Below are 21,764 nucleotides of genomic sequence, written 5' to 3'. Positions count from 1 at the left end.
CCAAGAAACCCAAGAGGAAGAGCAGGCAGTTGTAGTAAATGCCCGATGAAGTGAAAGAGGTATCTGACAAGTTACCTCCTGCCACATTCCAAAACCAACAAATTTCCCAATGAGGCCAGATAACTCAAACCTAAAAAACCCCTCACACCCTTCCCATTTGTACAATATTGTAATTAGCATGGAGGAAGGCAGGAAGGGGTCCTGTGTAAAGAAGAAAGCAGGTGCACAACAACATTGCAACTGGCACTGTGGCACATTTGCAATCTGTACTGCAACTGCTGTGAACAAGGAGAGGCCACTGGGACGTGGAGTCCACGAGCACAAGCACAGACAGCATGACATTCACAATGATGCAATCTCTATCCACGCAACTTTCACAGGCAGATATGCAGTCCTCAAGGTTCTCAGAGGGGATGGCATACGTATGCAGAGAGCCAGAGATCTTGGCGAGTCAGATTTCCTCATTAGGAAGGAAGTAGAGGATGCAGCCCCCAGAGATTAAGTGCTCACAACGTGACAGCATAAGGGTCTCTATTTCAGTTTCATTTTCAATCTGAATCAATCAGAGCACTTTCAATTCCAATCTGCTCGGAGTCATTTGTTATCAGAATTCAACGGGCCAAATGATAGTGGCTAGGCAGAGGGCTGGTTGGGATAATTATACCTATATTTTTATATCTTATAATTTAGACCAAAAATGGGACAATAATTTAAAAATAAACTTCTAGGCTCAGATTCTAATCTAGACAGTGTTATCTGTTAATGAGGTAATGATAAATAGTCACTTTCTATTTTGAGGTTTGAAACCAATCATTTTCTGGAACTGACTGTAATACCAGGAGACCATATCACTACAATCTTATTGTCTCTGGTCTGCTTACCTTCCTTTCAGGTGATTCTATTAGTTTCCATTCATTGAGTTTCAGTTGGTGAAGTTCATCAAACTTCATGCTGACATCTTCAATTGAAAGCTGTAATAAATCCCAGAATCCTGCTAGGTCCTGGGAAGTTGGTCTTGGCATGGCACTGGGGTCCTGAAAATACACGAGTGACTGAAAATACATGCCTCACACACAATCCCAAAATCAGTAAGTTATACATTATATACAGATTCATGCAGCTTGTGTAGATTCTTCAGTCTAAAATCTCTGTGCTTTCAAATTGCATTAGTGATATCTGAGTAGAAGACAAAATGTATCATGTTATGAATTAATTGCTAACTCATGCTTATTGTTGCTATTACACTGTCTCAGGTCTTAAGGGTTTATGTATGGCACAAATATCTTATCCGAGACATTTTAAAAGATCTATTGATTGCAAAAGGGGCTGGGTAAGCTCTTCTTTCAAGATATTTTGATTAGGTTGTTTCTGTGCAAATGACAGGCAAGACAACTTAATGGAAAGCCAATAACAGTGGTAATGAGTTGGCCAGAAGTCCCTTCATCTGATTTTTAATCCATTTGGTTACTAAAGGGAAATTAGAAAATAAAACCTATTACAGGGGCATCACCCTTTGCTGTGCAAGCATTTGCTTGAGGATGCTAACCCAGGCAGGGACTAACTAGATGACTTTAAAGAAAGATGGCCTGAGTGGTAAATGTCTTTTTGAAAACAGCAATAAGGAATCTTTCTCTGTAGGCCACAGAGCAGTTGTAGAGACAATCTACAACCCCTAGAGTAGACTTTTGCAGCCTCCACACACACTGTACTTCAGTCTGTAGGGAGACAATGGCTGGTGAATCTGCATGGAAGCAGATCCATTGCCTCTATTCTTGCTCCCGAATCCTGCCAAGCAGCCTCTATCGAGTTGTACTGTACTTGGCACATAGCCCCTCCCAAGTTACTGTACAATTACAGGCAGAAGAACCACATTGGAATTGTGTGTGGAACTCTCCACGCCTGATAAGGAGGGGAAAGGACATCCCCCTTACTAGTGAGTAGGTCTCTAGTATACTTGACAGCCCTCCTTTTTTTTTATAGGAGCTCAGACAATTCAGTGTATAAGTCCCTGGGGTGCAGGGGAAGAGGGGAGATGCCGTTTAGATGGATTTAAAACATTTAATTTAAAATGTATGTTGAGTCAATCATAACTTGCAATATGTGCCCAAGAAAGTAACAGAGGCCAGATCCTGAACTAGTGTAAATTGGTGCAACTCAATTCATTTTAAGTTATGGATCCCCTATATGCAGTCCACCAGGTGTGTCTTGTGGCAATGTACACAGCATTCAATGTAGCTTATATTTCAATCTGTTCTTCCTCCACTACTACACCACAACTTTCTCAATCCTTCTTGTCATTTCCCCAGTTTACTTTATAGACCCAAAAAGATGCCTGCTGGAGGCTACTTATTGTGAGCTGTCACACCCTTCTGAATGGAAGGCAATGGGTCTTCTGTAACCCCCTGTGGAAGAAAACATTGTCCTCACTCTGAGTTTGTAAGCAACAAGTAGCCAGAGGCAGTTTTATTACGAGCTGCAGCAAGAGAAAAACTGGTTCGGACAGGGGGGGAAGCCCCCTCCTCTGAGGCAGATCTTCGAATACAAGCAATTATGAAGCAGTTTATATACTGTCTATTAAATATAATAACAATAACAATTAGTCTCCTTCCCATTACAAACACCAATGGTTAACAGTTATTTAGTTCCACCCAGATGCTCCTTATCTCAAGGTCCCTACCAGAGTCAGCATTCTATCCTTATCTCCGAATGGAGGCGAGAGGCGAAGGCAGTGTCTAATTACAGATCTCGTGTTGTCAGGCCACAGACTTAGCCTGACTCTTGCTCTCTTGTTAACAAGACCAAGATGGCTGCACACAAATTCCCTTATTCCCTCTTCCTGCCTCCACATCCCGTACACACAGCTCTGCTCATACCTATTTCAGTATAGTATATTTGCCAAGGTAGCTACTGTTGACTGGAGCTTGTTTTGCATTCTCTGGACCACAAGGGGGCTGCCTCCTGCTGCTAATATGTATACATCAATAATGTACATTATTTTCGACTGGGAACCTCAGCCAAAAGGTTAGAAACATCTAAGCTAGAAACATCTAATCTTGGAAAAGCCTTTTCAAGTTTGAATGTATTCAGAAACTTCTCGTTTGTTTGTATCTAATTTTGAATTCAGGCTTTGTTTCTAAAACTAGATTATTTATGGCTGCAACCTTTATCCTGCAGGGAGCAAAGAGCTAACAAAAAAGGTCGTGACAGAGCTTATGTGTTGGTCTGAAACCATGTCACCCTTGAGCTGTGATCTTATTCGATTTCACAAGCTGAGTAGGATCAGTGCTGAATAGAACATGGATGAGGAATCATCAAAGAAAACTCAGCAGTTACAATCAGTGGAGGGAGTGATTTGGTAATGAACCAACAATTCTCTTTGTAGGTGTAAGAGGGGCTAGATTCTCAATTGATAGAATTCAGCATAAATCCTTTGCGATGTGAATTTATATCAGCCGAGAGTCCTTTGTAAGAGAGGTTCATTATATTGGATACATTCTTTTTTGGGTAATTACATTCTGTCTACCTAAATCCTCGCTGTAGTTTCAGTTGATATAAGATCAAATTCCCCACTTCCTGTCCTAAATACTCTGTGCAGTTGGAAACCTGCTGTGTTTGTAAGTGGTGGATTTAATGCTAAATGACCTGTACCTGACTTGAGCTTCTATTGACTTCCGTGAGGTGGGATCAGGACCATGCAGAATAACTACTACCGGTGAAAAACTTAAAGAACAACAAATAGTCTAGTAGCACTTTAAAGACTAACAAAACATGTAGATGGTATCATGAGCTTTCGTGGGCCACTTTTTGAAAGAAGTGGGTTGTGCCCACAAAAGCTCATGATACTATCTACATGTTTTGTTAGTCTATAAAGTGCTACTAGACTATTTGTTGTTCTTTAAGGTTTTCCTGTTACAGACTAACTCAGCTACCCTTCTGAAGTTTTTGAACAGGCAAGGTACTACTGGGGATACACATTTAGTCAATACTTTACAAAATACAAACAAAAAAATTAAAAACAAACAAAACGTTAAATGTAAACAAAAGTGTACAACAAAATCAAACATACTAAAGGCTCAGTTTGGCAATACTTACTTCACATTTACTCCAAGGGTAGTTTTACCTTAGGATGTGCTGGAGAACAAACATTAGAGCTTGTCTACGCAATTAGACCATGGCAAGATGGGGTGTAAATCTATCCTGTTCTGGCCTACTGTGGCCTAACTGCCCATAGTGCTCCCTAATGAGATGTGTTAATAGTTCATTAATGATCTTTGAGTTAGGTCACTCCTGTTTCAAAGATGACTAAATCAAGGCACTTGAAAGAACTGTTGATATGCCTCAGGGGGGTGCATATGGACTATCAAAGCATGTCTGGCTAGTTCAAGATACACCCTGGCTTTCAGGGGTTTAATTGTTTTGTAGAGTTAGTTTATTAACATATCAGACAGCTATGCCACACTGGAGCTTTACCAGTCAAAAGCGGAAGAGAGAAAAAATGCACACCATCATGCCATAAAAGTCCTTGCTTTTATATATTTTCCTATGATTGCTCCTGTAAGGAATTGCTAACTGTTCTGGACAGCCAATGTGTGTGCTGGACAGGCCATGCCTTTTCATCTCATTAAAATAATGCTCTTAACTACAGAAGCCAGAGAGTCCCACCTAGAGGTAATGAAGTGGGATGGAGGGCTAGGATTTCTTAATCCAAAAATGAATACTTTAGGCAGATAATGGGGGATACTTTAGATCTGCAGCAAAATTTCCTTCACCAGCAGACAAAAAGAAATCATACAACATATCTTAATACTTCAAATATAGTTGCTACCACTAGCCTGACTCAGTCATACAGTAATATCTATTAAAATAATATTTTTGAAGCAGATATTTTGATGCTTTCCTAATGTGGACCACATAGAATCATAGAAGTGAAGCACTGGGAGGCACCTCAGCAGGTCATCTATTCCAGTACGCTGCACTCTAGTAAGTAAAACTAGATCAATACTCACGGATATTTGTCTAAACAGTTCTTACCGTTCTTGATCAGATATCACTAAGGCTATGTCTATACTATTGGATTTTTTCGGAAACAGGTACGCAAATAGCGAACCGCAATTTGCATACCTTTTTCCAATTCTTTTTTCAGAAGAGATTTTTCCAACATTTGGCCTGTCTACATGGGGCCAAATGTGGGAAAAACCTCCTCTTTCAGAAGTGCCCTTATTCCTCATAAAATAAGGAAGACAGGGTTTCTGAAACAGTGCATCTACTCTTCCAAAAAAATTTTCAGAAGAGCAGACGCAATCCCCGGATGTGGTGGAGTTTTTTTCAGGATGCCTCTGGTATCTCAGAAAAACTTCATAGTGTAGACATAGACTAACTGAAAGAAAGACATTTTAAAATTACTTTTCCAATAACACTTCGGATACAGTTTTCAAACCCTGGATGTTTAACTTTGTAGATGACAAGCAACAAAATGTATGTCTGCAGTGTGAATATACTGTCATGACTTTAAGAGGTTAGTCAGTAAGGTTATGTATGTCTACAGTGTGAATATATTGTCATGACTTTAAAAGGTTATTCAGTAAGGTTATTCATAGTCACCTAAGTCATATTGTCTGTGTTACATATGCTGCAGAATTTAGCACTTTTTAAATAGCAACAGAGAGGGAAACAAAACACAAAAATTATATTCAGTGGAAAATGAATCTGAGGAAGTAGGAAAGGGTTTATCACAGATTACTTCACTAGAAAAAAATATGTTCTTGTGCAGATAAATATCTTGTACCCACAGTTTTCATATCACTGATAGCAGCTGGCATGTAAATGAAAATAACATTTAGATCTGAATTAGACTCTTGTGGACTTCCAAAACAATCATTTTACTAGATAATGTACTGTAGCTTCTCTAGCTCTAGGACTTCTTATATATAACTGGCTCTGCAAAATATGGGGCCCAGTGCTGCAAGAATTCCATGCATTAATTTCCCATTGATTTTACAAGATCAGACTTGTATGTATGCAGTTATATAACCAAAATAGGTTATTCTATTCTCTTTGTATTGCAGGCCTGCTGATAGGGCCCCAGGGCAGAACAGTCAATGGGTCCCTCATCCATGCACAAGTTGTACCAGTATGGTAGATGCTGCACCTGCGCTGGCTGGTGCCAGTGAGCTGCCAGCTGCAGTGCTAGCTGCGCTCTTCCACTTTGCCTAGGGCTTCCACATGCCCACCATGTGTCAATTGTCTAATCGCACAAACCTAAAGACCCTTGCTTTGGTCCTCTGTCCCATCCCTTCCCCGGAAGCTATGCACCGACCTGCCCCTTTTCTGAGGCCACACTCCCCACTCACTTCATCCTCTCCCTCTGTCACTTGTTCTCCACTAACCTCACTCACTTTTACCAGGCTAGGGGAGAGGGTTGGGTGTGGGTACGGGTGCAGGCTTTGGGAGGGAGTATGGGATGTGGATTCTAGTCTGGAGCAGGGTTTTGGGGTGCTGGGTTCAGCACTTACCTCAGAAAGTTCCCAAAAGTGACTGGCACATACTTCTGGCAGCATCTCCTAGATGGAGGGGGCAGGGGTGTCTCCACGTGTCGCTACCTGCAGGCACTGCTCCTGCAGTTCCCACTGGAACTGACCCTACTGGAGTTCCTGGCCAATGGGAGCTGTAGAGTTGATGCTTGGGGTATGCTGCCTGCTTCTGGGAGTGGTGCAGAATGAGGGATGGGAAGAGCACCTGTTTTAGCCCTGCTGCACCACTGCTAGTGGAGATGGCAGCAGGGGTCCCTTTTAAATCACCTGAGCACCTGGACCTCCTTTTCACCCCTTCCAGTCGGTGGGTCTCTTGCAGTATGACTTTAAATCAAGAGAAAACTTTTTCTCCCTCTACTAAGATTGCTGCCATTCTCATTTTAGATACAGAATGTTACAAAATAAAATCACACTGTCTTCTGTCTCACAGAGAGTTTATATTTGGCTATTTCTTTTAATCTGAAATAAAAGTTGCCTCGCCTTTGAAATTACATGTTTACTTTCTGGCCAGCATAACAGACCCCATGCTATATTATTGTGCCCAGATTCAACTGAAAAAGAAAAACCAGAATTCTGAGACAAATATGGGCTATAGAAACCCTCCAAAGTGAATTGTCAAGACTTCTACAACTGTATGCAATTGCAGGAACAAGATGGTTAAATCTGGCTCTGAACAAGGATGTTAAAACCATTTTTTGTGGATCTCTATAGGTATCAACTTGCTTAACCTAGCCACGTATATGTACGTAATGTAGTTGTGGCTGCCGGTCCCAAGATATTAGAGCGATGAGAGAGAGATGGGTAGGAATATTGACTTACCAGATTCTGTTGACAAAGCCAATAAAACTGCTGGAATTTCTGAGACATTAGGAGCTGTGCACTTCCAACAGCACTGCGGATCTTACCTAGAACTGAATAAGCAGAAAGGTTTTTGTCAACCAGTCTCTTTGAAGCAAAGTTAATGGAAAACTGTAATTAAGATACAAGAAGTGTTGAACTGAATTCCTATTATTTCACAATATTACTAAGTATTTTGTTATGTTTTTAGAAACCGTGTACACAAACTGCTTCTGAGGTTCTGCGGACATGTACAGCATTATACACAAATTCCTTAGTCCCAAGGCAATAATAAATAATACATTAATAATTGGAAAGAATGCAGGTAAGGTTGATTTAGAAACAGAGGGAAAGCGTAACACTGTCTCCACTTCCTAGAAGATCAAAGATTTGAGAAAACATTAAATAACTGGGGGTACGTCCACACTTGCTCCCTAACTGGAGATAGGGATGCAAATGTAGTGTACCGAAATTGCTAATGAAGCGTGGGATTTAAATATCCTGTGCTTAATCAGCATAATCTCGTCTGGGTGCCATTTTGAAATCATGTTATTGCGAAATAAAACACTCCGTGTAGCAGCGTTATTTGCGCTTCGTTAGCAATTTTAGTATACTACCTTTGCATCCATATCTGATAGGGAGCAAGTGTAGATGTACCTTGGCTGAGTTTGGCACTGAGATTTTATTTTTAAGGCAAACGTTGATTTATACAGTCAATGACAAAAACAAAGTTCAGTCACAAGTATCATCATCCTGAAGTTATTTTAGAAAATGCTCTAGTCCCTACCCAGCAAGCACTTAAGTACACACTTAACTTTAAGCACTTCAGCAGGCCCATGAAAGTCAATGAGATCAGTGAATTGTCACAAGCACTGTTCTAAATTGTTATTCAGCTCCACAGTCCATCAGTTTTTCTAACCTTATCTCATAAGCACCATCAGGCACAGCTAACAATGCAGAGTTCAACCAAATCATATCTTTACTCTATAGTATCCACTGTCAAACATGGTTTATCTTTGACTCCAACGGACTTGGGATCTAGCCCAAGGAGTGTACGGTAGGCAAGGCTCTGTTAACTAGGCTGGGCTTATTCCTGGTATTAACATTCTAGTGACTAATTAACATAATACATAGTCTATAAAATATTAAGTGCCAACTTCTGTGCTAATATCTTAATATAAATAATTATGAATCAAGAATAATATTGTATTAGTTTTCTTTAAAATGTTGTTTCAATGCAAAAAAAAAGAATTTGTAAAATGGCATTGTGGAATTCTCTATTAATTGTCTTTGAATAATTATAAGACCATATATGTTCATCTGACAGGTAAAAAGACAATGCCTGCCTAGTAAACCCAGTCTGGGATACCAGAATCAAAATGTGTTCTCTATTGGTGAAATCCAACCCCCTCTGGAGTTTTGCCATTTCAGTGGAGCCAGGACTTCGCCCTCTAGTTCTGGAAACACAAAAGATAAAGATCCTTCACTGGGAACTCCACTAATACTTCCATGGGTGCTGCCCTGACCCTGAACAGACCCTAACTCACGTGATCATAGCTGTACTGGCTGCGCACTGCTAACAAAAGTAAAATGCATGTGAAATCCCGTTCCACAAGAATCTCAAAGGAACCTCAGCCTCAATGCCTCTCAGGGATCTTCCTGGAATGGTGCAGGTAAAATGCTGACCCCCCACTTAGGACTGTGCATGAAGGCCTCAGTACAACAGAGCACATAAGCATGCATGCTTAACTGTAAGATGTGTTTAAACTCTGCTGATTTCAATGGGATTATCAGAGTTGCTCATCCCTTTAAGAGATTAAGATGTCTCTATCTAACAAAAGAAACACTTTTCACAACCCGACTGAAATTATGGAACCACAAGTCAGGTGGAAAAGCGGCTCAGGACAGTCAAAACCATTGGACAGCAAGCCACTTAAGCGGCTGATAAATTGGCAGGCCCAGGAGCCCAACTACAGATGACTCAGGGGTTACTGCAGAAAGAGGTGTGCCAGACACTGAGACTATGTCTACACTAAACACATTTTATGTCACAGAGGGTGTGTCTAGACTGCAGGGTTTTTTTTGAAAAATGGCTGTTTTCCAAAAAAACCTTCACTTATGTCCACACTGCTATTTGTGTTCTTTTGAAAGAAAATCAAAAGAACGCAGGGGTTTTTCTGATATTGGTAAATCTCATTCTATGAGGAAGAATGCCTTTTCCGAAAGAGCTCTTTCAGAAAAAGGTGTGTGTGGATGGGGAAGAGGGAGTTCTTCCGAAAGAAGAGGAAAGAGGAAAAAGCACAGGTGCCCTGTTGGCCATTCCATCCATAGTAATCACAACTTATGGGAGATAGCATCCTTTCAGTGTGGACGCTATCTTTCGAAAAAGCAGATCGCTTTTTCAATGCGTGCTTTGCAGTGTGGACACTCTCTTTTGGAAGAAGTTTTTTCAGAAGATCTCTTCCAAAAAAGCTTCTTTCGAAAGAAGCTTGAGCAGTCTAGATGCACCCTGAGGGATGTGCATAATGTCAGTATAAGTGCTAGTGCTCACAGGGCTATGTTGGCAGGAGAGCTTCTCACACCTATATTGATCCTGCAGCTTGTGGGAGTGGCTTTTTTATGCCAATGGCTGTCCTGTTGGCACAGAGCGTCTTCACCATGCATGCTGCAGTAGCGCAGCTATATCAATACTGCTGCACCACTGCTGCATTGTTAAGGGTGTAGACATGGTTGATTGAGGATGAGAAGATGTAATAAAAGGAACAGACATGTGAAGGTGCCAAGCTAAACCGAAACCTTGAAAAAGGGGTCTTCAATATAAAAGACAGACAGAAAGAACTGCAATATCTGCTTGCATTGGAGATGCAAACAACTATGGAGACAAGTGCAAACACATTGAAATAAAAATATGGGAGCAAGAGAGAGACACCCTCTGCCTGAGCAAAGCAATGCAGGAAGTTCTGAAACAGAAGCTAAAGTTAGAGAATGTCAAATGAACCTTGGAAGAGCAGGTAACCAAGCTGGATAAGGAGCTGGAGACTGACTCGTGAACACCTGAAAGTGGCCCATGAGGCAGTCACCCAATACGTCCTGTTAGAAGCATCTGGATTATGTAGGAGTGCAGGAAGTGAAGACCAGAAAGAATCATGTAATAAGCTGGCGAGCACAGAAATGGTGGCTTGTGCTCATACAAGGGGCCTGACTGACACGTCAGACCTGCAGAAAGGCATTCGAAGAGAAACTGTCAACTGCTTGAACAAGAATTGGGTATCCCACAGTACAAACACTAATATCTCATGTACAATAGACACTTCAATAATGGCAATAGCTCTCTCAGCTACACACTGCAGAGCTCCACATTAATGGACAAGAATAAGCTGGAGAGGACAGGCTACCGTTGATAGGAAACTGTGAAATCCTGGAACTTCAGATGTAGATGGCTCTGTAGTGGAGGGAGCTGGAAGAGACAGGTTTATCACATGAAAGGATCATGGTGTAAGCAGTAAAGTGGGAGCAAGGGCTGGCCTCCTCAAAACTGAAAATGAGACTGGGGTTCAGCTGTTTTTGCTGCTGCAGAAGAAGCTGACTAACATTCAGAAACTGCTTCAGGTTCCTCTGGGGTTCATGTCCCACTTGGCTAAAGATAAAGATTGGAATCATGTGAGGTGAGACCACATAAGATAGAGCATGGAGGCGTATGAGTTTGCAAAAGCTAAGAACAGCCCTGTGATAGATCTAAAAACTTGGGATCACAGATTGCAAGGCCAAATTACAAAAACAGGTCTACTCCAAGGTACGAGGAACAAGAGAGAGTTACAAAAAACTGTTCAAATGGGACTGCTGGTTTAGGAAGTTCAGAACTGAGTGCTGTTGAATGGATTGTTAATGCCGTAGAAAAGAGCCCAGCCCTTAGTATTAGAAAAGCCTCAAAATGAAGTGGGACTTGGACAGAGACATTTTTAATTCTAAGGGCTATGCCTGAGACTGCAAGGGACAGTCCTCCCCCAAAGACCAACCTGCTGCCTCAAGTCAGTTCAGCTGTGGTGAAAATTCTGCGTTAACCACAATGGAAGTAGCTTGGGAACAAAACATTCAGGGAACACAAGATGTGGTGAATTATGACAATCCAGGAATTGAGGCATATAATTCACTGTATGAAGCACTTCCAACACAGTGGAACCCAAGTTCTGGAAATATCATATTTTATTGAAGAGGGGTGGATCATTGCCAAAGATTTAATAGTATTACTGGGTGCTGAACAGAAAGTTCCCCAAAGCTCAAGAATATGACCAAGTCTTATACAGTGGCGACCCTATCTTTTGGGTATAGGCCAGTTCCGTAAGGGAGGTGGAGGGAGAAGGGACTATCACGGGGTTGCTTTAAGAGGAGTGCAGGCCCAGCCTATACTTGATGAGCTAATGTGCAGCGCACATCTCGGCAGTTAACTGGATAACGAACACCTAGGCCTATTAATAGGTTAGCAGAGCTCAGTAACAAGAGATGCTCACAGAGACAAACTCTCCTAATGGAGACGAATTCTCAGGATTAAAAACCACAAGCCCAAAGGGTGTACAACCTCTGAGCCAGGGATACTAGAACTGAAAACCACAAGCCCCAGGGAGGGGAATTCTGCAGGCCCTAGGCCAAGGGCAGAGCACAGGACAGAGAGGCCAGAACTCAGAAACGCAGGCTCCAAGGAAGAGGGTCATGAAACCTCCTGAACCCAAAGGGAGAGACTTTCTGGTTTATTTTGGGTATAATAAAATAGAACCAACAGCAGGAGAATTTTGTCCTACATCTGTTTGAACTCTGTGGAGTTCTTACAGGGCTCTGAGAGAAGGGAAACTAAGGCAGTGTGTAAAGCGCTTTGCTAACTCAAGCCTAACAAACAAAATATATATGGATGAGTGGTCCCTCTGAAGGCAATAGACTATTTACATACTTAAAGCCACACATGTTCTTAAGTATCTTGCTGAGTCAGGGTTGTGAGTAGTCCCATTGACTCTACTGATCTCCTTTTATGCTTAAATTTATGCACATAAATAAGTTTTTACAGGACTGGGGTCTAAAATGTTGGATTTTTCTGTTACTAGTGCTTGTTATATAAAGTTACAAATTTGCTTACATTTGGTGAATGAGGACCTCTGTGCTGCAGATAGACTTAGGTACAAAGAAACTTAAACTTATTATAGCACTCAGATTGGTGGATGAATATATATTATTTAAACACTATCTTTTTTTTATAATCTTTACTGATTTTATTTACATTTAAATAAGTAAGTCAGACTTAGAAAAGTTATAACAAGTGGGAATCTCTCTTATTCATGCCTCTGCACTTCACTGTAATTAAATTAAAGTATTAAAATACTTCCATTCATAATCTTTAGCACAGTATTAATAAACATCCAAAGCCTTGTTATTAATTTCATGCATTGGGAAGTTATTCTGATGAGTGCAGATTGATTATTTCCAGGAAGGGATGATGAACGTTAGAGACTATAGATGTTGAGATGTTGGCAATGCATAAAAAGAATTTTGCTAATCAATTAACAATGATAAAATTAGTCAATATAGCTATAATTTCCATACAAGAAAAGCCTACTAAAGAAAATCAAGCTTGCACAGGTAAGCACTCAAAAGTCAGGAAATGGTCATGCAACTTTAGCTCTACTCCCACATGAATATGAATAGAATACACTCTTTAATTAACTAACTAAACTTATCCCATTGAGTGCCACTATTTAGAAGTCTTTTCCTGGTCCATCTGATGAAATGGGACTTGTACACTGACGTTAGCAGGAGTAGGATGAGGTCGTAAACAGAGATTGTGAACATTATTTTTATACACAAATAATGCCACAGAAATTTTTCCACATGGACCAAGCATGTTACAATAGTATAGAAAAAACCCTGTACAATGATAGATTATATTATTTGAAATAGGTGATGTAGTCATATAATTAAATATAGTTTTATATCACCTGTGCACAAGGGGTCAGGTAAATATGGATTTACACACAAGTAACCATGATTCTACTTAAGCATTACTGCTGATAGGTTAAAGTAGTTCTGCTCAGTTGCCATAGATATGACAATAATGAGGAAACTACCAATAATAAATCTGTTTCTGAACCTCTTAAAATGCTGTTATTTTTGAATTCTCAGTCATTAACATTTAAGTGTATATATATGTATGTATGTATGAGGCACGTGGTTGCACATGGTTGCACTCATGGTTATTATATGTGGTTATAGTTACTGAAGTAAATATACTCTCCTAATTCTATATGAAAGTTTTCATTTTGATTAATCGATTTCTAATCTCCTGTGCCAGTGAGTAAAGCATATTCAGTACTTACTGTATAACTTTTAAAAATGTAAATCTTCCTACTGAACTCAAATCTCTTTCACATGATTTTTAGCACTATGTATAGGTTTATTAGCATGACAGGGCATTTTACTGCAGCACAAGTGTCAATTAATAATGTCATATAATATAACTACTTTATTTCAATAACTATAACCACATAAAACCATGAGTGCAACCCACATGCAACCAGGGGTAGCAACTGCATAGGAGGATAGGGTCATAATTCAAAATGATCTGGACAAACTGGAGAAATGGTCTGAGGTAAATACGATGAAGTTTAGTAAGGACAAATGCAAAGTACTCCACTTAGGAAGGAACAATCTGTTTCACACATACAGAATGGGAAGCGACTGTCTAGGAAGGAGTACTGCAGAAAGGGATCTAGGGGTCATAGTGGCTGACAAGTTAAACATGAGTGAACAGTGTGACGCTGTTGCAAAAAAGCAAATATGATCCTAGGATGCATTAAAAGGAGTGTTGTGAGCAAGACACGAGAAGTCATTCTTCTCCTCTACTCTGTGCTGATCAGGCCTCAATTGGAGTATTGTGCCAAGTTCTGGGCACCACATTTCAAGAAAGTTTTGGAGAAACTGGAGAAGGTCCAGAAAAGAGCAACAAGAATGATTAAAGGTCTAGAGAACATGACATATGAAGGAAGACTGAAAGAATTGGGCTTGTTTAGTTTGGAAAGGAGAAGACTGAGGGGACATGATAGCGATTTTCAGGTATCTAAAACGGTGTCACTAGGAGGAGGGAGAAAAATTTTCTCCTTGGCCTCTGAGAATAGGACAAGAAGCAACGGGCTTAAGCTGCAGCAAGGGTGGTTTAGCTGGACATTAGGAGAAACTCCCTAACTGTCTGAGTGGTTAAACCCTGGAATAATTGCTTAGGGAGGTTGTGGATTCTCCATCTCTGGAGATATTTCAGAGCAAGTTAGATACACATCAATCAGGGATGGTCTAGACGATACTGGATCCCGCCGTGAGGGCAGGGGACTGGACTCAATGACCTCTCAAGGTCCCTTCCAGTTCTAGTGTTCTATGATTCTATAACTCTTCTACGAGAATGAAAGATTAAAAATATGGGGCATTTGTCAGTGGAATGCTTTGGAAATCATAGAACTAAACCTTTGTCTACTGAATCCAGGGGAGTTTTGCCATTGATCTTAACAAGGGCAGGATCAAGCCTATCCCTTGAGTCTTGCATAATGGACAAAGAACACTAGAGAGTCTTGACTATATACCAAACCAATTACAGGACTATGTAGCACTTTAACGACTAACAAGATGGTTTATTAGATGATGAGCTTCGTGCGCCAGACCCACTTCCTCAGATCAAATAGTGGAAGAAAATGGTCACAACCATATATACCAAAGCATACGATTAAAAAAATGAACACACATGAAAAGGACAAATCAAATTTCAGAACAGAAGGAGGATGCGGGGGAAGGACGGGAAAGGTAAATGTCTGTGAGCTAATGATATTAGAGGTGATAACTGGGGAAGCTATCTTTGTAATGGGTAAGATAACTAGAGTCTTTGTTAAGACCCCGGCATAAAGTGTCGAAGTTTAGCATGAATAACAGTTCAGAGGATTCCTTTAAAGTGCTACATAGTCCTGTATTTTGTTTCAGCTACCCTAGACTAACACAGCTACATTTCTACCAAACCAATGACATTCTAGCTGCTTTTTAAAAATGAAAGTGGGGAGACGTCTCAAATCTGCAGTGAAATCTTGCATGGAACTCTCAAAAGCACAGCTTGCTTAATTTTAGCCTGGGTAATCCCACATCTTTTCACACTATTGAGATGTTACCTAAATGACAAATTTCCATGGAATTAATCTTGCATTATGTCTACTGTCACAAAGGTTGCACAATGGAAGCCTTGGGAATAGAATAAGACTATATGTAGATCCATTTTCCAGCTGAGTGAAGGAGGTTTCAAAGAGGAGAAAATTTAGCCAGAACACGTAATAGGCTAAGAAGGATTCATAGATTCCATTATACTACACAGAATTGGCTTTAAAATTGTGTTTTGGGGAAACCGGTTTTTTTTAACCATTTAATTGATTTTATATTTAAATTCAAACAGATGTTGATGGTCTTGATACCAGAATAGAAAAGGTAAAATATGCAAATAAGCTGTTTAGCTGAAATAAAACATAACTTTTATTTGGTGAGACATACCTGGAAAGGTTTTATGACTTACGAATTGATGGACATACTAAAATGCACTAGTTGACCTTTTCAGAAAAATATGGGGGATATAGCCACATCTCTTCCATTAATATATATTGCTAAATTCCTTGCACTGCTTGGGAAATCTCAACCATTACATTTAGGAAATGTATCCCCAAAGCACAGACTCAAGAAATTGACAACCCCAGTTACACACTCATCTTGCTCTCTCTCTCCTTCCCCTCCCCCAGCCAGGCATCAAGTGTTATGCTAATACTTTCACTTAGGAAACATTTTTTCCTCTCCACTGACCAGTGTTAGTTTTTAAAAGCTCTGGAGTACTTCATCCAACTTTCATCACTGAGGGAAGGGTCACTTCACTGTAGCTCAAGGTGGCTGCAGTGAGAAGAGAAGGTAAAATAAACTTGTTCATTTCTAATGAGAAATTTATTTTGCTGCTATTAGTATTTGCTGCTGTGAATTGTGAGCCACTGTGTTACCTCTTTGCCTCAGCAAGAATGAGCTTTGCTGGCAATTAGACTGTGTCAGCTCCCGGTCACCGTAATATGTCTCCTTCATCAGCAAACCCCCGAAGGCTCTCCTGTCCCAGAACTTGTCTAGCAGGTAATGATCAATGAAATTCAGCTACTGAGTGCCCCAGAGATGTTTCTCTGCAATGCACAGCCCCTTCCACAGACTATATTAAGATTGCTGTTCTGTTACTGACTCAGTACATCACCCTTTCCTTCAAACGCAGTACAGAACTGGTTTATAATAAAAGTAAAAAACTAAAAGAGATAAAGGTAGAGATGGTTACAAGCAAATAAAAAGTGAAAACATGCATCTAAAAGTCTAAATCTTAATCTAGTTAGATACAAGCTTTGTTCAAGAAGGGTTTTTTTACCCCTATTCTCCTTTCCAACATTTTACTGGCCAGGACACATTAAAGATATCAAATACGTTGGTTCTTTGTCTCCTAAGGTGAAGGATCAAGTTGAAATCTCTCTCTTTTCCTTTTATCCCAAAGGGATGTCTCTGTCATATAAATCAGGATGGCCTCCTGGGGGTTCAGTCTGATGTGTCAAACTGAGGTGCAGGAGCCATGTTAATCTCCACCTTTTGAGTTCAGGACTGGGGGAACCTCTGCTGGCTTAGCTCAGTGGCTTTGTTTACCACTAATAGATAAACTGAGGTTTGTCTAACACAGACCTGTTTATCATCTTTATTTAGACTAGACTATCTTGTCTTAAACATGTTTGAGTAACACCATACAGAGGGAATTTCTAATGTCACATATAAGGTTAACACATGCATTTTACAATGGTATTAATAATCAGAATGTTTCTGGCTTTCATATGATGTCTTACTTATACTTTGTATAAGTATCCTTGCAACTGTGTGTAGGATGTGACTACAGGGCTGCCTAGGGTCACAGCATTGGGTACAATATCCAGATTAAGTTGGGTGGCTACACTGAGGCAGAATAAAAGTGGTTTTGGACTAGGCATATTTATGTAGGATGCTATAGGAATTGTGAGTGTATATGAGTGTTTATTATATACTTTTCCTCATCTGTTTATTTCCATAAATTGGAATGTGGGTGGCTTTGGCTGTTGGTTTGCATTTATACTGTTACATTACTTGAGATTCATGGAGGAATTGTGCACCACTGTGCACACACAGAATTCATGTGCCCTCAGATTTTTTTTTTCTGCTGCACAAAATACAGACAGCAAGGCACAAAGTTCTATCTTTTGCCCACAAGGGGCCTCTCTATAAACAGGACAGAGGGCAGCCAGCTCACTGGCTGTAGCAGTGAACTACAGAGGGAGGGAGGAAGAGGAGATTGTGTTCCTCATAATACTTGCCTGCAAGGCCAGGTCAGGAGGCACATACCGCTAGACAGAGCAGAGTACATGGTGTTTCTGGGGAGTCACTTAGACAAGTACAGAATGGTTAGCGAATGTTGGCAAACTGGGGTGGGAGCTGAATGGAAGTGGGGTGCAGGGACACATAGTGACAGGGAACTTGCAGGGACATATAGGGACATAGGTAGATGTGCCTCAGTGACTGGGAGAGGCTAAGGGTCAGCCAGGACCTGCATGGGGGAGGCTCTGCCAGTACCTAACAATCACCCCTTTCCCCCCAACAGTACCCTATTCTGTACTTCTATACCCAATAAGCCTTCAGATTCCCCCTCCAGGCTTCTTTCCAGGAATGACTTCCCTCTCTTTCAGCTCCTCTGTTACCTTTGACTCCCCCAAATCTTTGCACTGCATCTGACAGGTATGGGAAACTCATCTCAATATAATACAGGCAGTCCCCGGGTTACATGGATCCGACTTACATCGGATCCCTACTTACAAACGGGGTGAGGCAACCCCGCACTAGCTGCTTTTCCCCCTAGCAGACCAGGGAGACGCAAAGCTAGCGCCCCACTCAGCAGACTAGGGAGACGCGGAGCGGCTTTTCTCAGCAGACACCTCAGCTTGAGAATAAAGGACTGAGGGAAGTGAGGTGTGGGAGAATAAAACTGAGCTCTGGAGAAATGTTTGGCTAGTTTCCCCTACAATATGTACCAGTTCCGACTTACATACAAATTCAACTTAAGAACAAACCTACAGTCCCTATCTTGTACGTAACCTGGGGACTGCCTGTAGTTTAAATGAATGATTATTCCAAGTTCTATAGTAATATGCCTAGTAAGGAATTGCTTGTCAAAAAAAAAAAAAAAAAAAAAAAAACTCCTTTGTCTTTTTTCATCATCTGTATTGTCACAGAGATACTTGATGGGTATTTTGAAATAAATTACCAAAATAATTGAAACTAGTTTGATTATATTGTGCTATTTTGACACATAAAATATGCAGAATTTTAAAAAATGGTGATAGTTTTTATTTTTTGGGTGCATAACGCACTCACAAGTAACAATGTGCATATGTAGTAACTGCTTGTTAATTTCCAGATAATTAAGGAACAGACCAAATATGGAATTTAGGAGCACTGCATCTCTGGTCTTGTGTCACAGGGTCCCTATCTCCCACAATTCTAGTGACCTTTAGACTTACTTACTCACTGCCTTATTGTGCACGTTTCCCAATTCCTGTTAAAAACCACTATGCTACAACACTTCTCCGTGCCACATTGGTTTTGTCTCTCTCTTTGCTGTGGAGCTTTGATTATGTATAGTGATATTTTCATTACCATGCACCCAACACTGTTACTCTAAACATGGTTTCCCAGACAAAAACCTGATACACTTATTACTACAGTTTAGAAACATATATCTTTGCAAAGTACCATGGGGGTATTTTCCCAATGAATGTGGTCAAATGAATTACTCTGGAAACAACCACAATTTTCTAACTATAAAAACATCAATATCTACTCACATAAATAATAAAGGAGGTTTACAGAAATATATCTTTTGGGATAGATTACAGTTAATGGAACAAACAGACAAACAAACAAATAAATAAATAAAGAGATGGGCTTCAAGACATGAAAGGTTAGTTTTGCTGCAGTGATTATTCCTTCCTTCTCTAAGACTCCATGAATGAAGATCTTAAAACAACTTTATGGGAGAAAGGCTACAGTAAAAGAAAAAAAAATCAATAAGGCAATCAAACAGTTTTCTAAGATCTCAAGGCTATTGCACTGGCATACAAAGTGAAATTGCATTTTACAACATAACTATTTTAGGCCCTCTTTTTCAAGATTATCTGTGAAATATAAACGGTAGTGTAAAGTGCGAGGTTTGCCTATGGGATATACATCTATATCTACCCTAGAGGTACAGTTAATATATCTGACACTCAGATATGGGATTCAGCATTGACAGTGCTATTTTGAATGGGCAAACTTTGCTGTGAAGTTTCTTGGGTATAGTATGTTCCAGTGGAAGATGGAAAAATACACTTGGCTGCCTCTGTCCCAGGCACTTCTGATTATTTTCTTCATGGAACTGCCAAATGTTTAAATACATCAAGATAAATTTCATGCTGTGTTATCACTGAACCTTGGGCATGGTGGATAGAATACTGTTCAGTCTGCCAAGGTCTAAATGTGCGCTGCAATGTGTGAAAAAGATCCAAAATGAACAAAATTATTCATGCAGAAGACTCAAAATGCTGTGGAATTCATTCCTTTAATACAAATAACACTTCTGATAACTTGAGCTTCATGATTCTTTTTTTCCCTGAAATAAATCATAGCAATACAAATTTATAGCTAATGTATGTAAATTTGGGAGTAAAATGAGGGATGTCCATTGAAATGGGGGACATTTGAGACATATGGCTATATAAAGCAGAAGTATGAATGCCATATGTTACAATTAGTTGGAGCCAAAATCTGCTCTCTGTTACACCATGTAAACCTGTAATAACTCAATTGACTTCAGTGTCAGCAACAGCAGAATCTCCGCCAAAGTACAATTCTCTGAAACATTATCCTGTAAAAACAGCATTGCAGGGAGTCCATGTTTATTTTGTCTAAGTGACTTCATATTGGCAACAAGGGGCTGGGATTTCTCCTTCTTTTGCACCAGTAATAGAGTTGGTCAGCAAATGGGAAAAATAAAATAATGAAATTTAATTCTATTTTCCTTCACATTTATTTTTGTTGAAATTGTCTCACTAGGGCCTAAACAGCAATAAAATGTTCCAAGCTAAATGATGCCCTCATTTACATCTCTGCAAAACAATTGTCTGAGAAGTATGCCCCTGGTTACACCTGTGCAGCACTATACTTTATGGTAATCTGAACAGCAGGGTGCTATAAGCACGTTCAGAATTCAGATATCAATATTAATCCAAAATGACATGCCCAAGATTCCTAAGGTATTTAGAAGACAGTTTTATGTTCCAGAAAGTAACAACCACAACAAAACAAAACCTGGCTGCTTCTAACAGTTGAAGACTGAAGAGTGACTGAGAGTAACAGATAAACTTGGAATCTGTGCCTTTGTGCTACTGCATCAAAGCAAACAATTTATAAATTGCAATAGCATAAAGGCATTAGATTTCTAGGAACTGAAATATCTGATGAACAAGGTACATGAGAAAGAGTATTAAAAAATCCACTAGAATCATAGAATCATAGAGCTGGAAGAGACCTCAGGAGGTCATCAAGTCCAGCCACCCCGCCCAAGGCAGGACCAATCCCAACTAAATCAACCCAGCCAGGGCTTGGTCAAGACTCTTATGGAAGAAGTTTGCGGAGTCCACTCTTTCATCTAACATCCACTCTTTCAAAAGCACAATATTATAAAATAAATACATATATAACAACAACAACAATAATAATAATAATAATATAACAGCACCTAAAAGTTCACAGAATGAAGGCAAGCTTCTTGGTCTGAATTGCTTACAGTCCAATATCAGACATAACACAATGAAAGAAATGACAAAAGAGCAAAGGAGGGGGTTGTGGTGGAAAGACTGGCCTTGCAGCAGTATGATAATGCAATTACTCAGCAAAGGCTTGTGCGCAGCACGGCGGAGCAAAATCATTAAGAATAAAAATTAATTAACAATAAAACAGACTATTTTTCCTCAGAAAAAGAAAAGTGCAAGAAATAGGAAAGGGACAGTGGATTGTGTGACAGTACAGAGATATGAGGGCAAAACATGACTCTGACATGGAAGAGAGGAAGTAGTCAGACAAGAACATTCAGAATATGTGGGTAACAAAAGTCTAAATGAATTGTTCCTGTCCCTGAGGAAGTCTGAACTGAAAAAAACAAAACCCAAATTGGTTGGGAAAGGTACATTGTTATAGTGGCAAGGAGTCCTGTGGCACCTTATAGACTAACTGAAGCATAAGCTTTCATGGACAAAGACC

At 40.0% G+C, this 21,764-nt stretch overlaps 1 protein-coding gene across 1 annotated transcript in view; it reads right to left on the bottom strand.

The window, feature by feature from the left end:
• DLGAP2 (DLG associated protein 2) overlaps nt 1-21,764 on the bottom strand; it is a 466,399-nt gene that overhangs the window by 8,830 nt on the left and 435,805 nt on the right. The window contains exons 12-13 of the mRNA XM_075923576.2: nt 7,350-7,441; nt 882-1,034 (exon numbers count right to left, since the gene is read on the bottom strand). Coding sequence (XP_075779691.1) covers nt 882-1,034; nt 7,350-7,441 — 245 coding nt within the window. The remainder of the gene's footprint in view (nt 1-881; nt 1,035-7,349; nt 7,442-21,764) is intronic.

The sequence above is a fragment of the Pelodiscus sinensis genome, chromosome 3 (genome assembly GCF_052426305.1).
Source record: "Pelodiscus sinensis isolate ZL-2025 chromosome 3, ASM5242630v1, whole genome shotgun sequence".
Taxonomy (NCBI): Eukaryota; Metazoa; Chordata; order Testudines; family Trionychidae; genus Pelodiscus; species Pelodiscus sinensis.
Note: the sequence above shows the minus strand (reverse complement) of the source record. Positions and strands in the feature narration are given on the sequence as shown.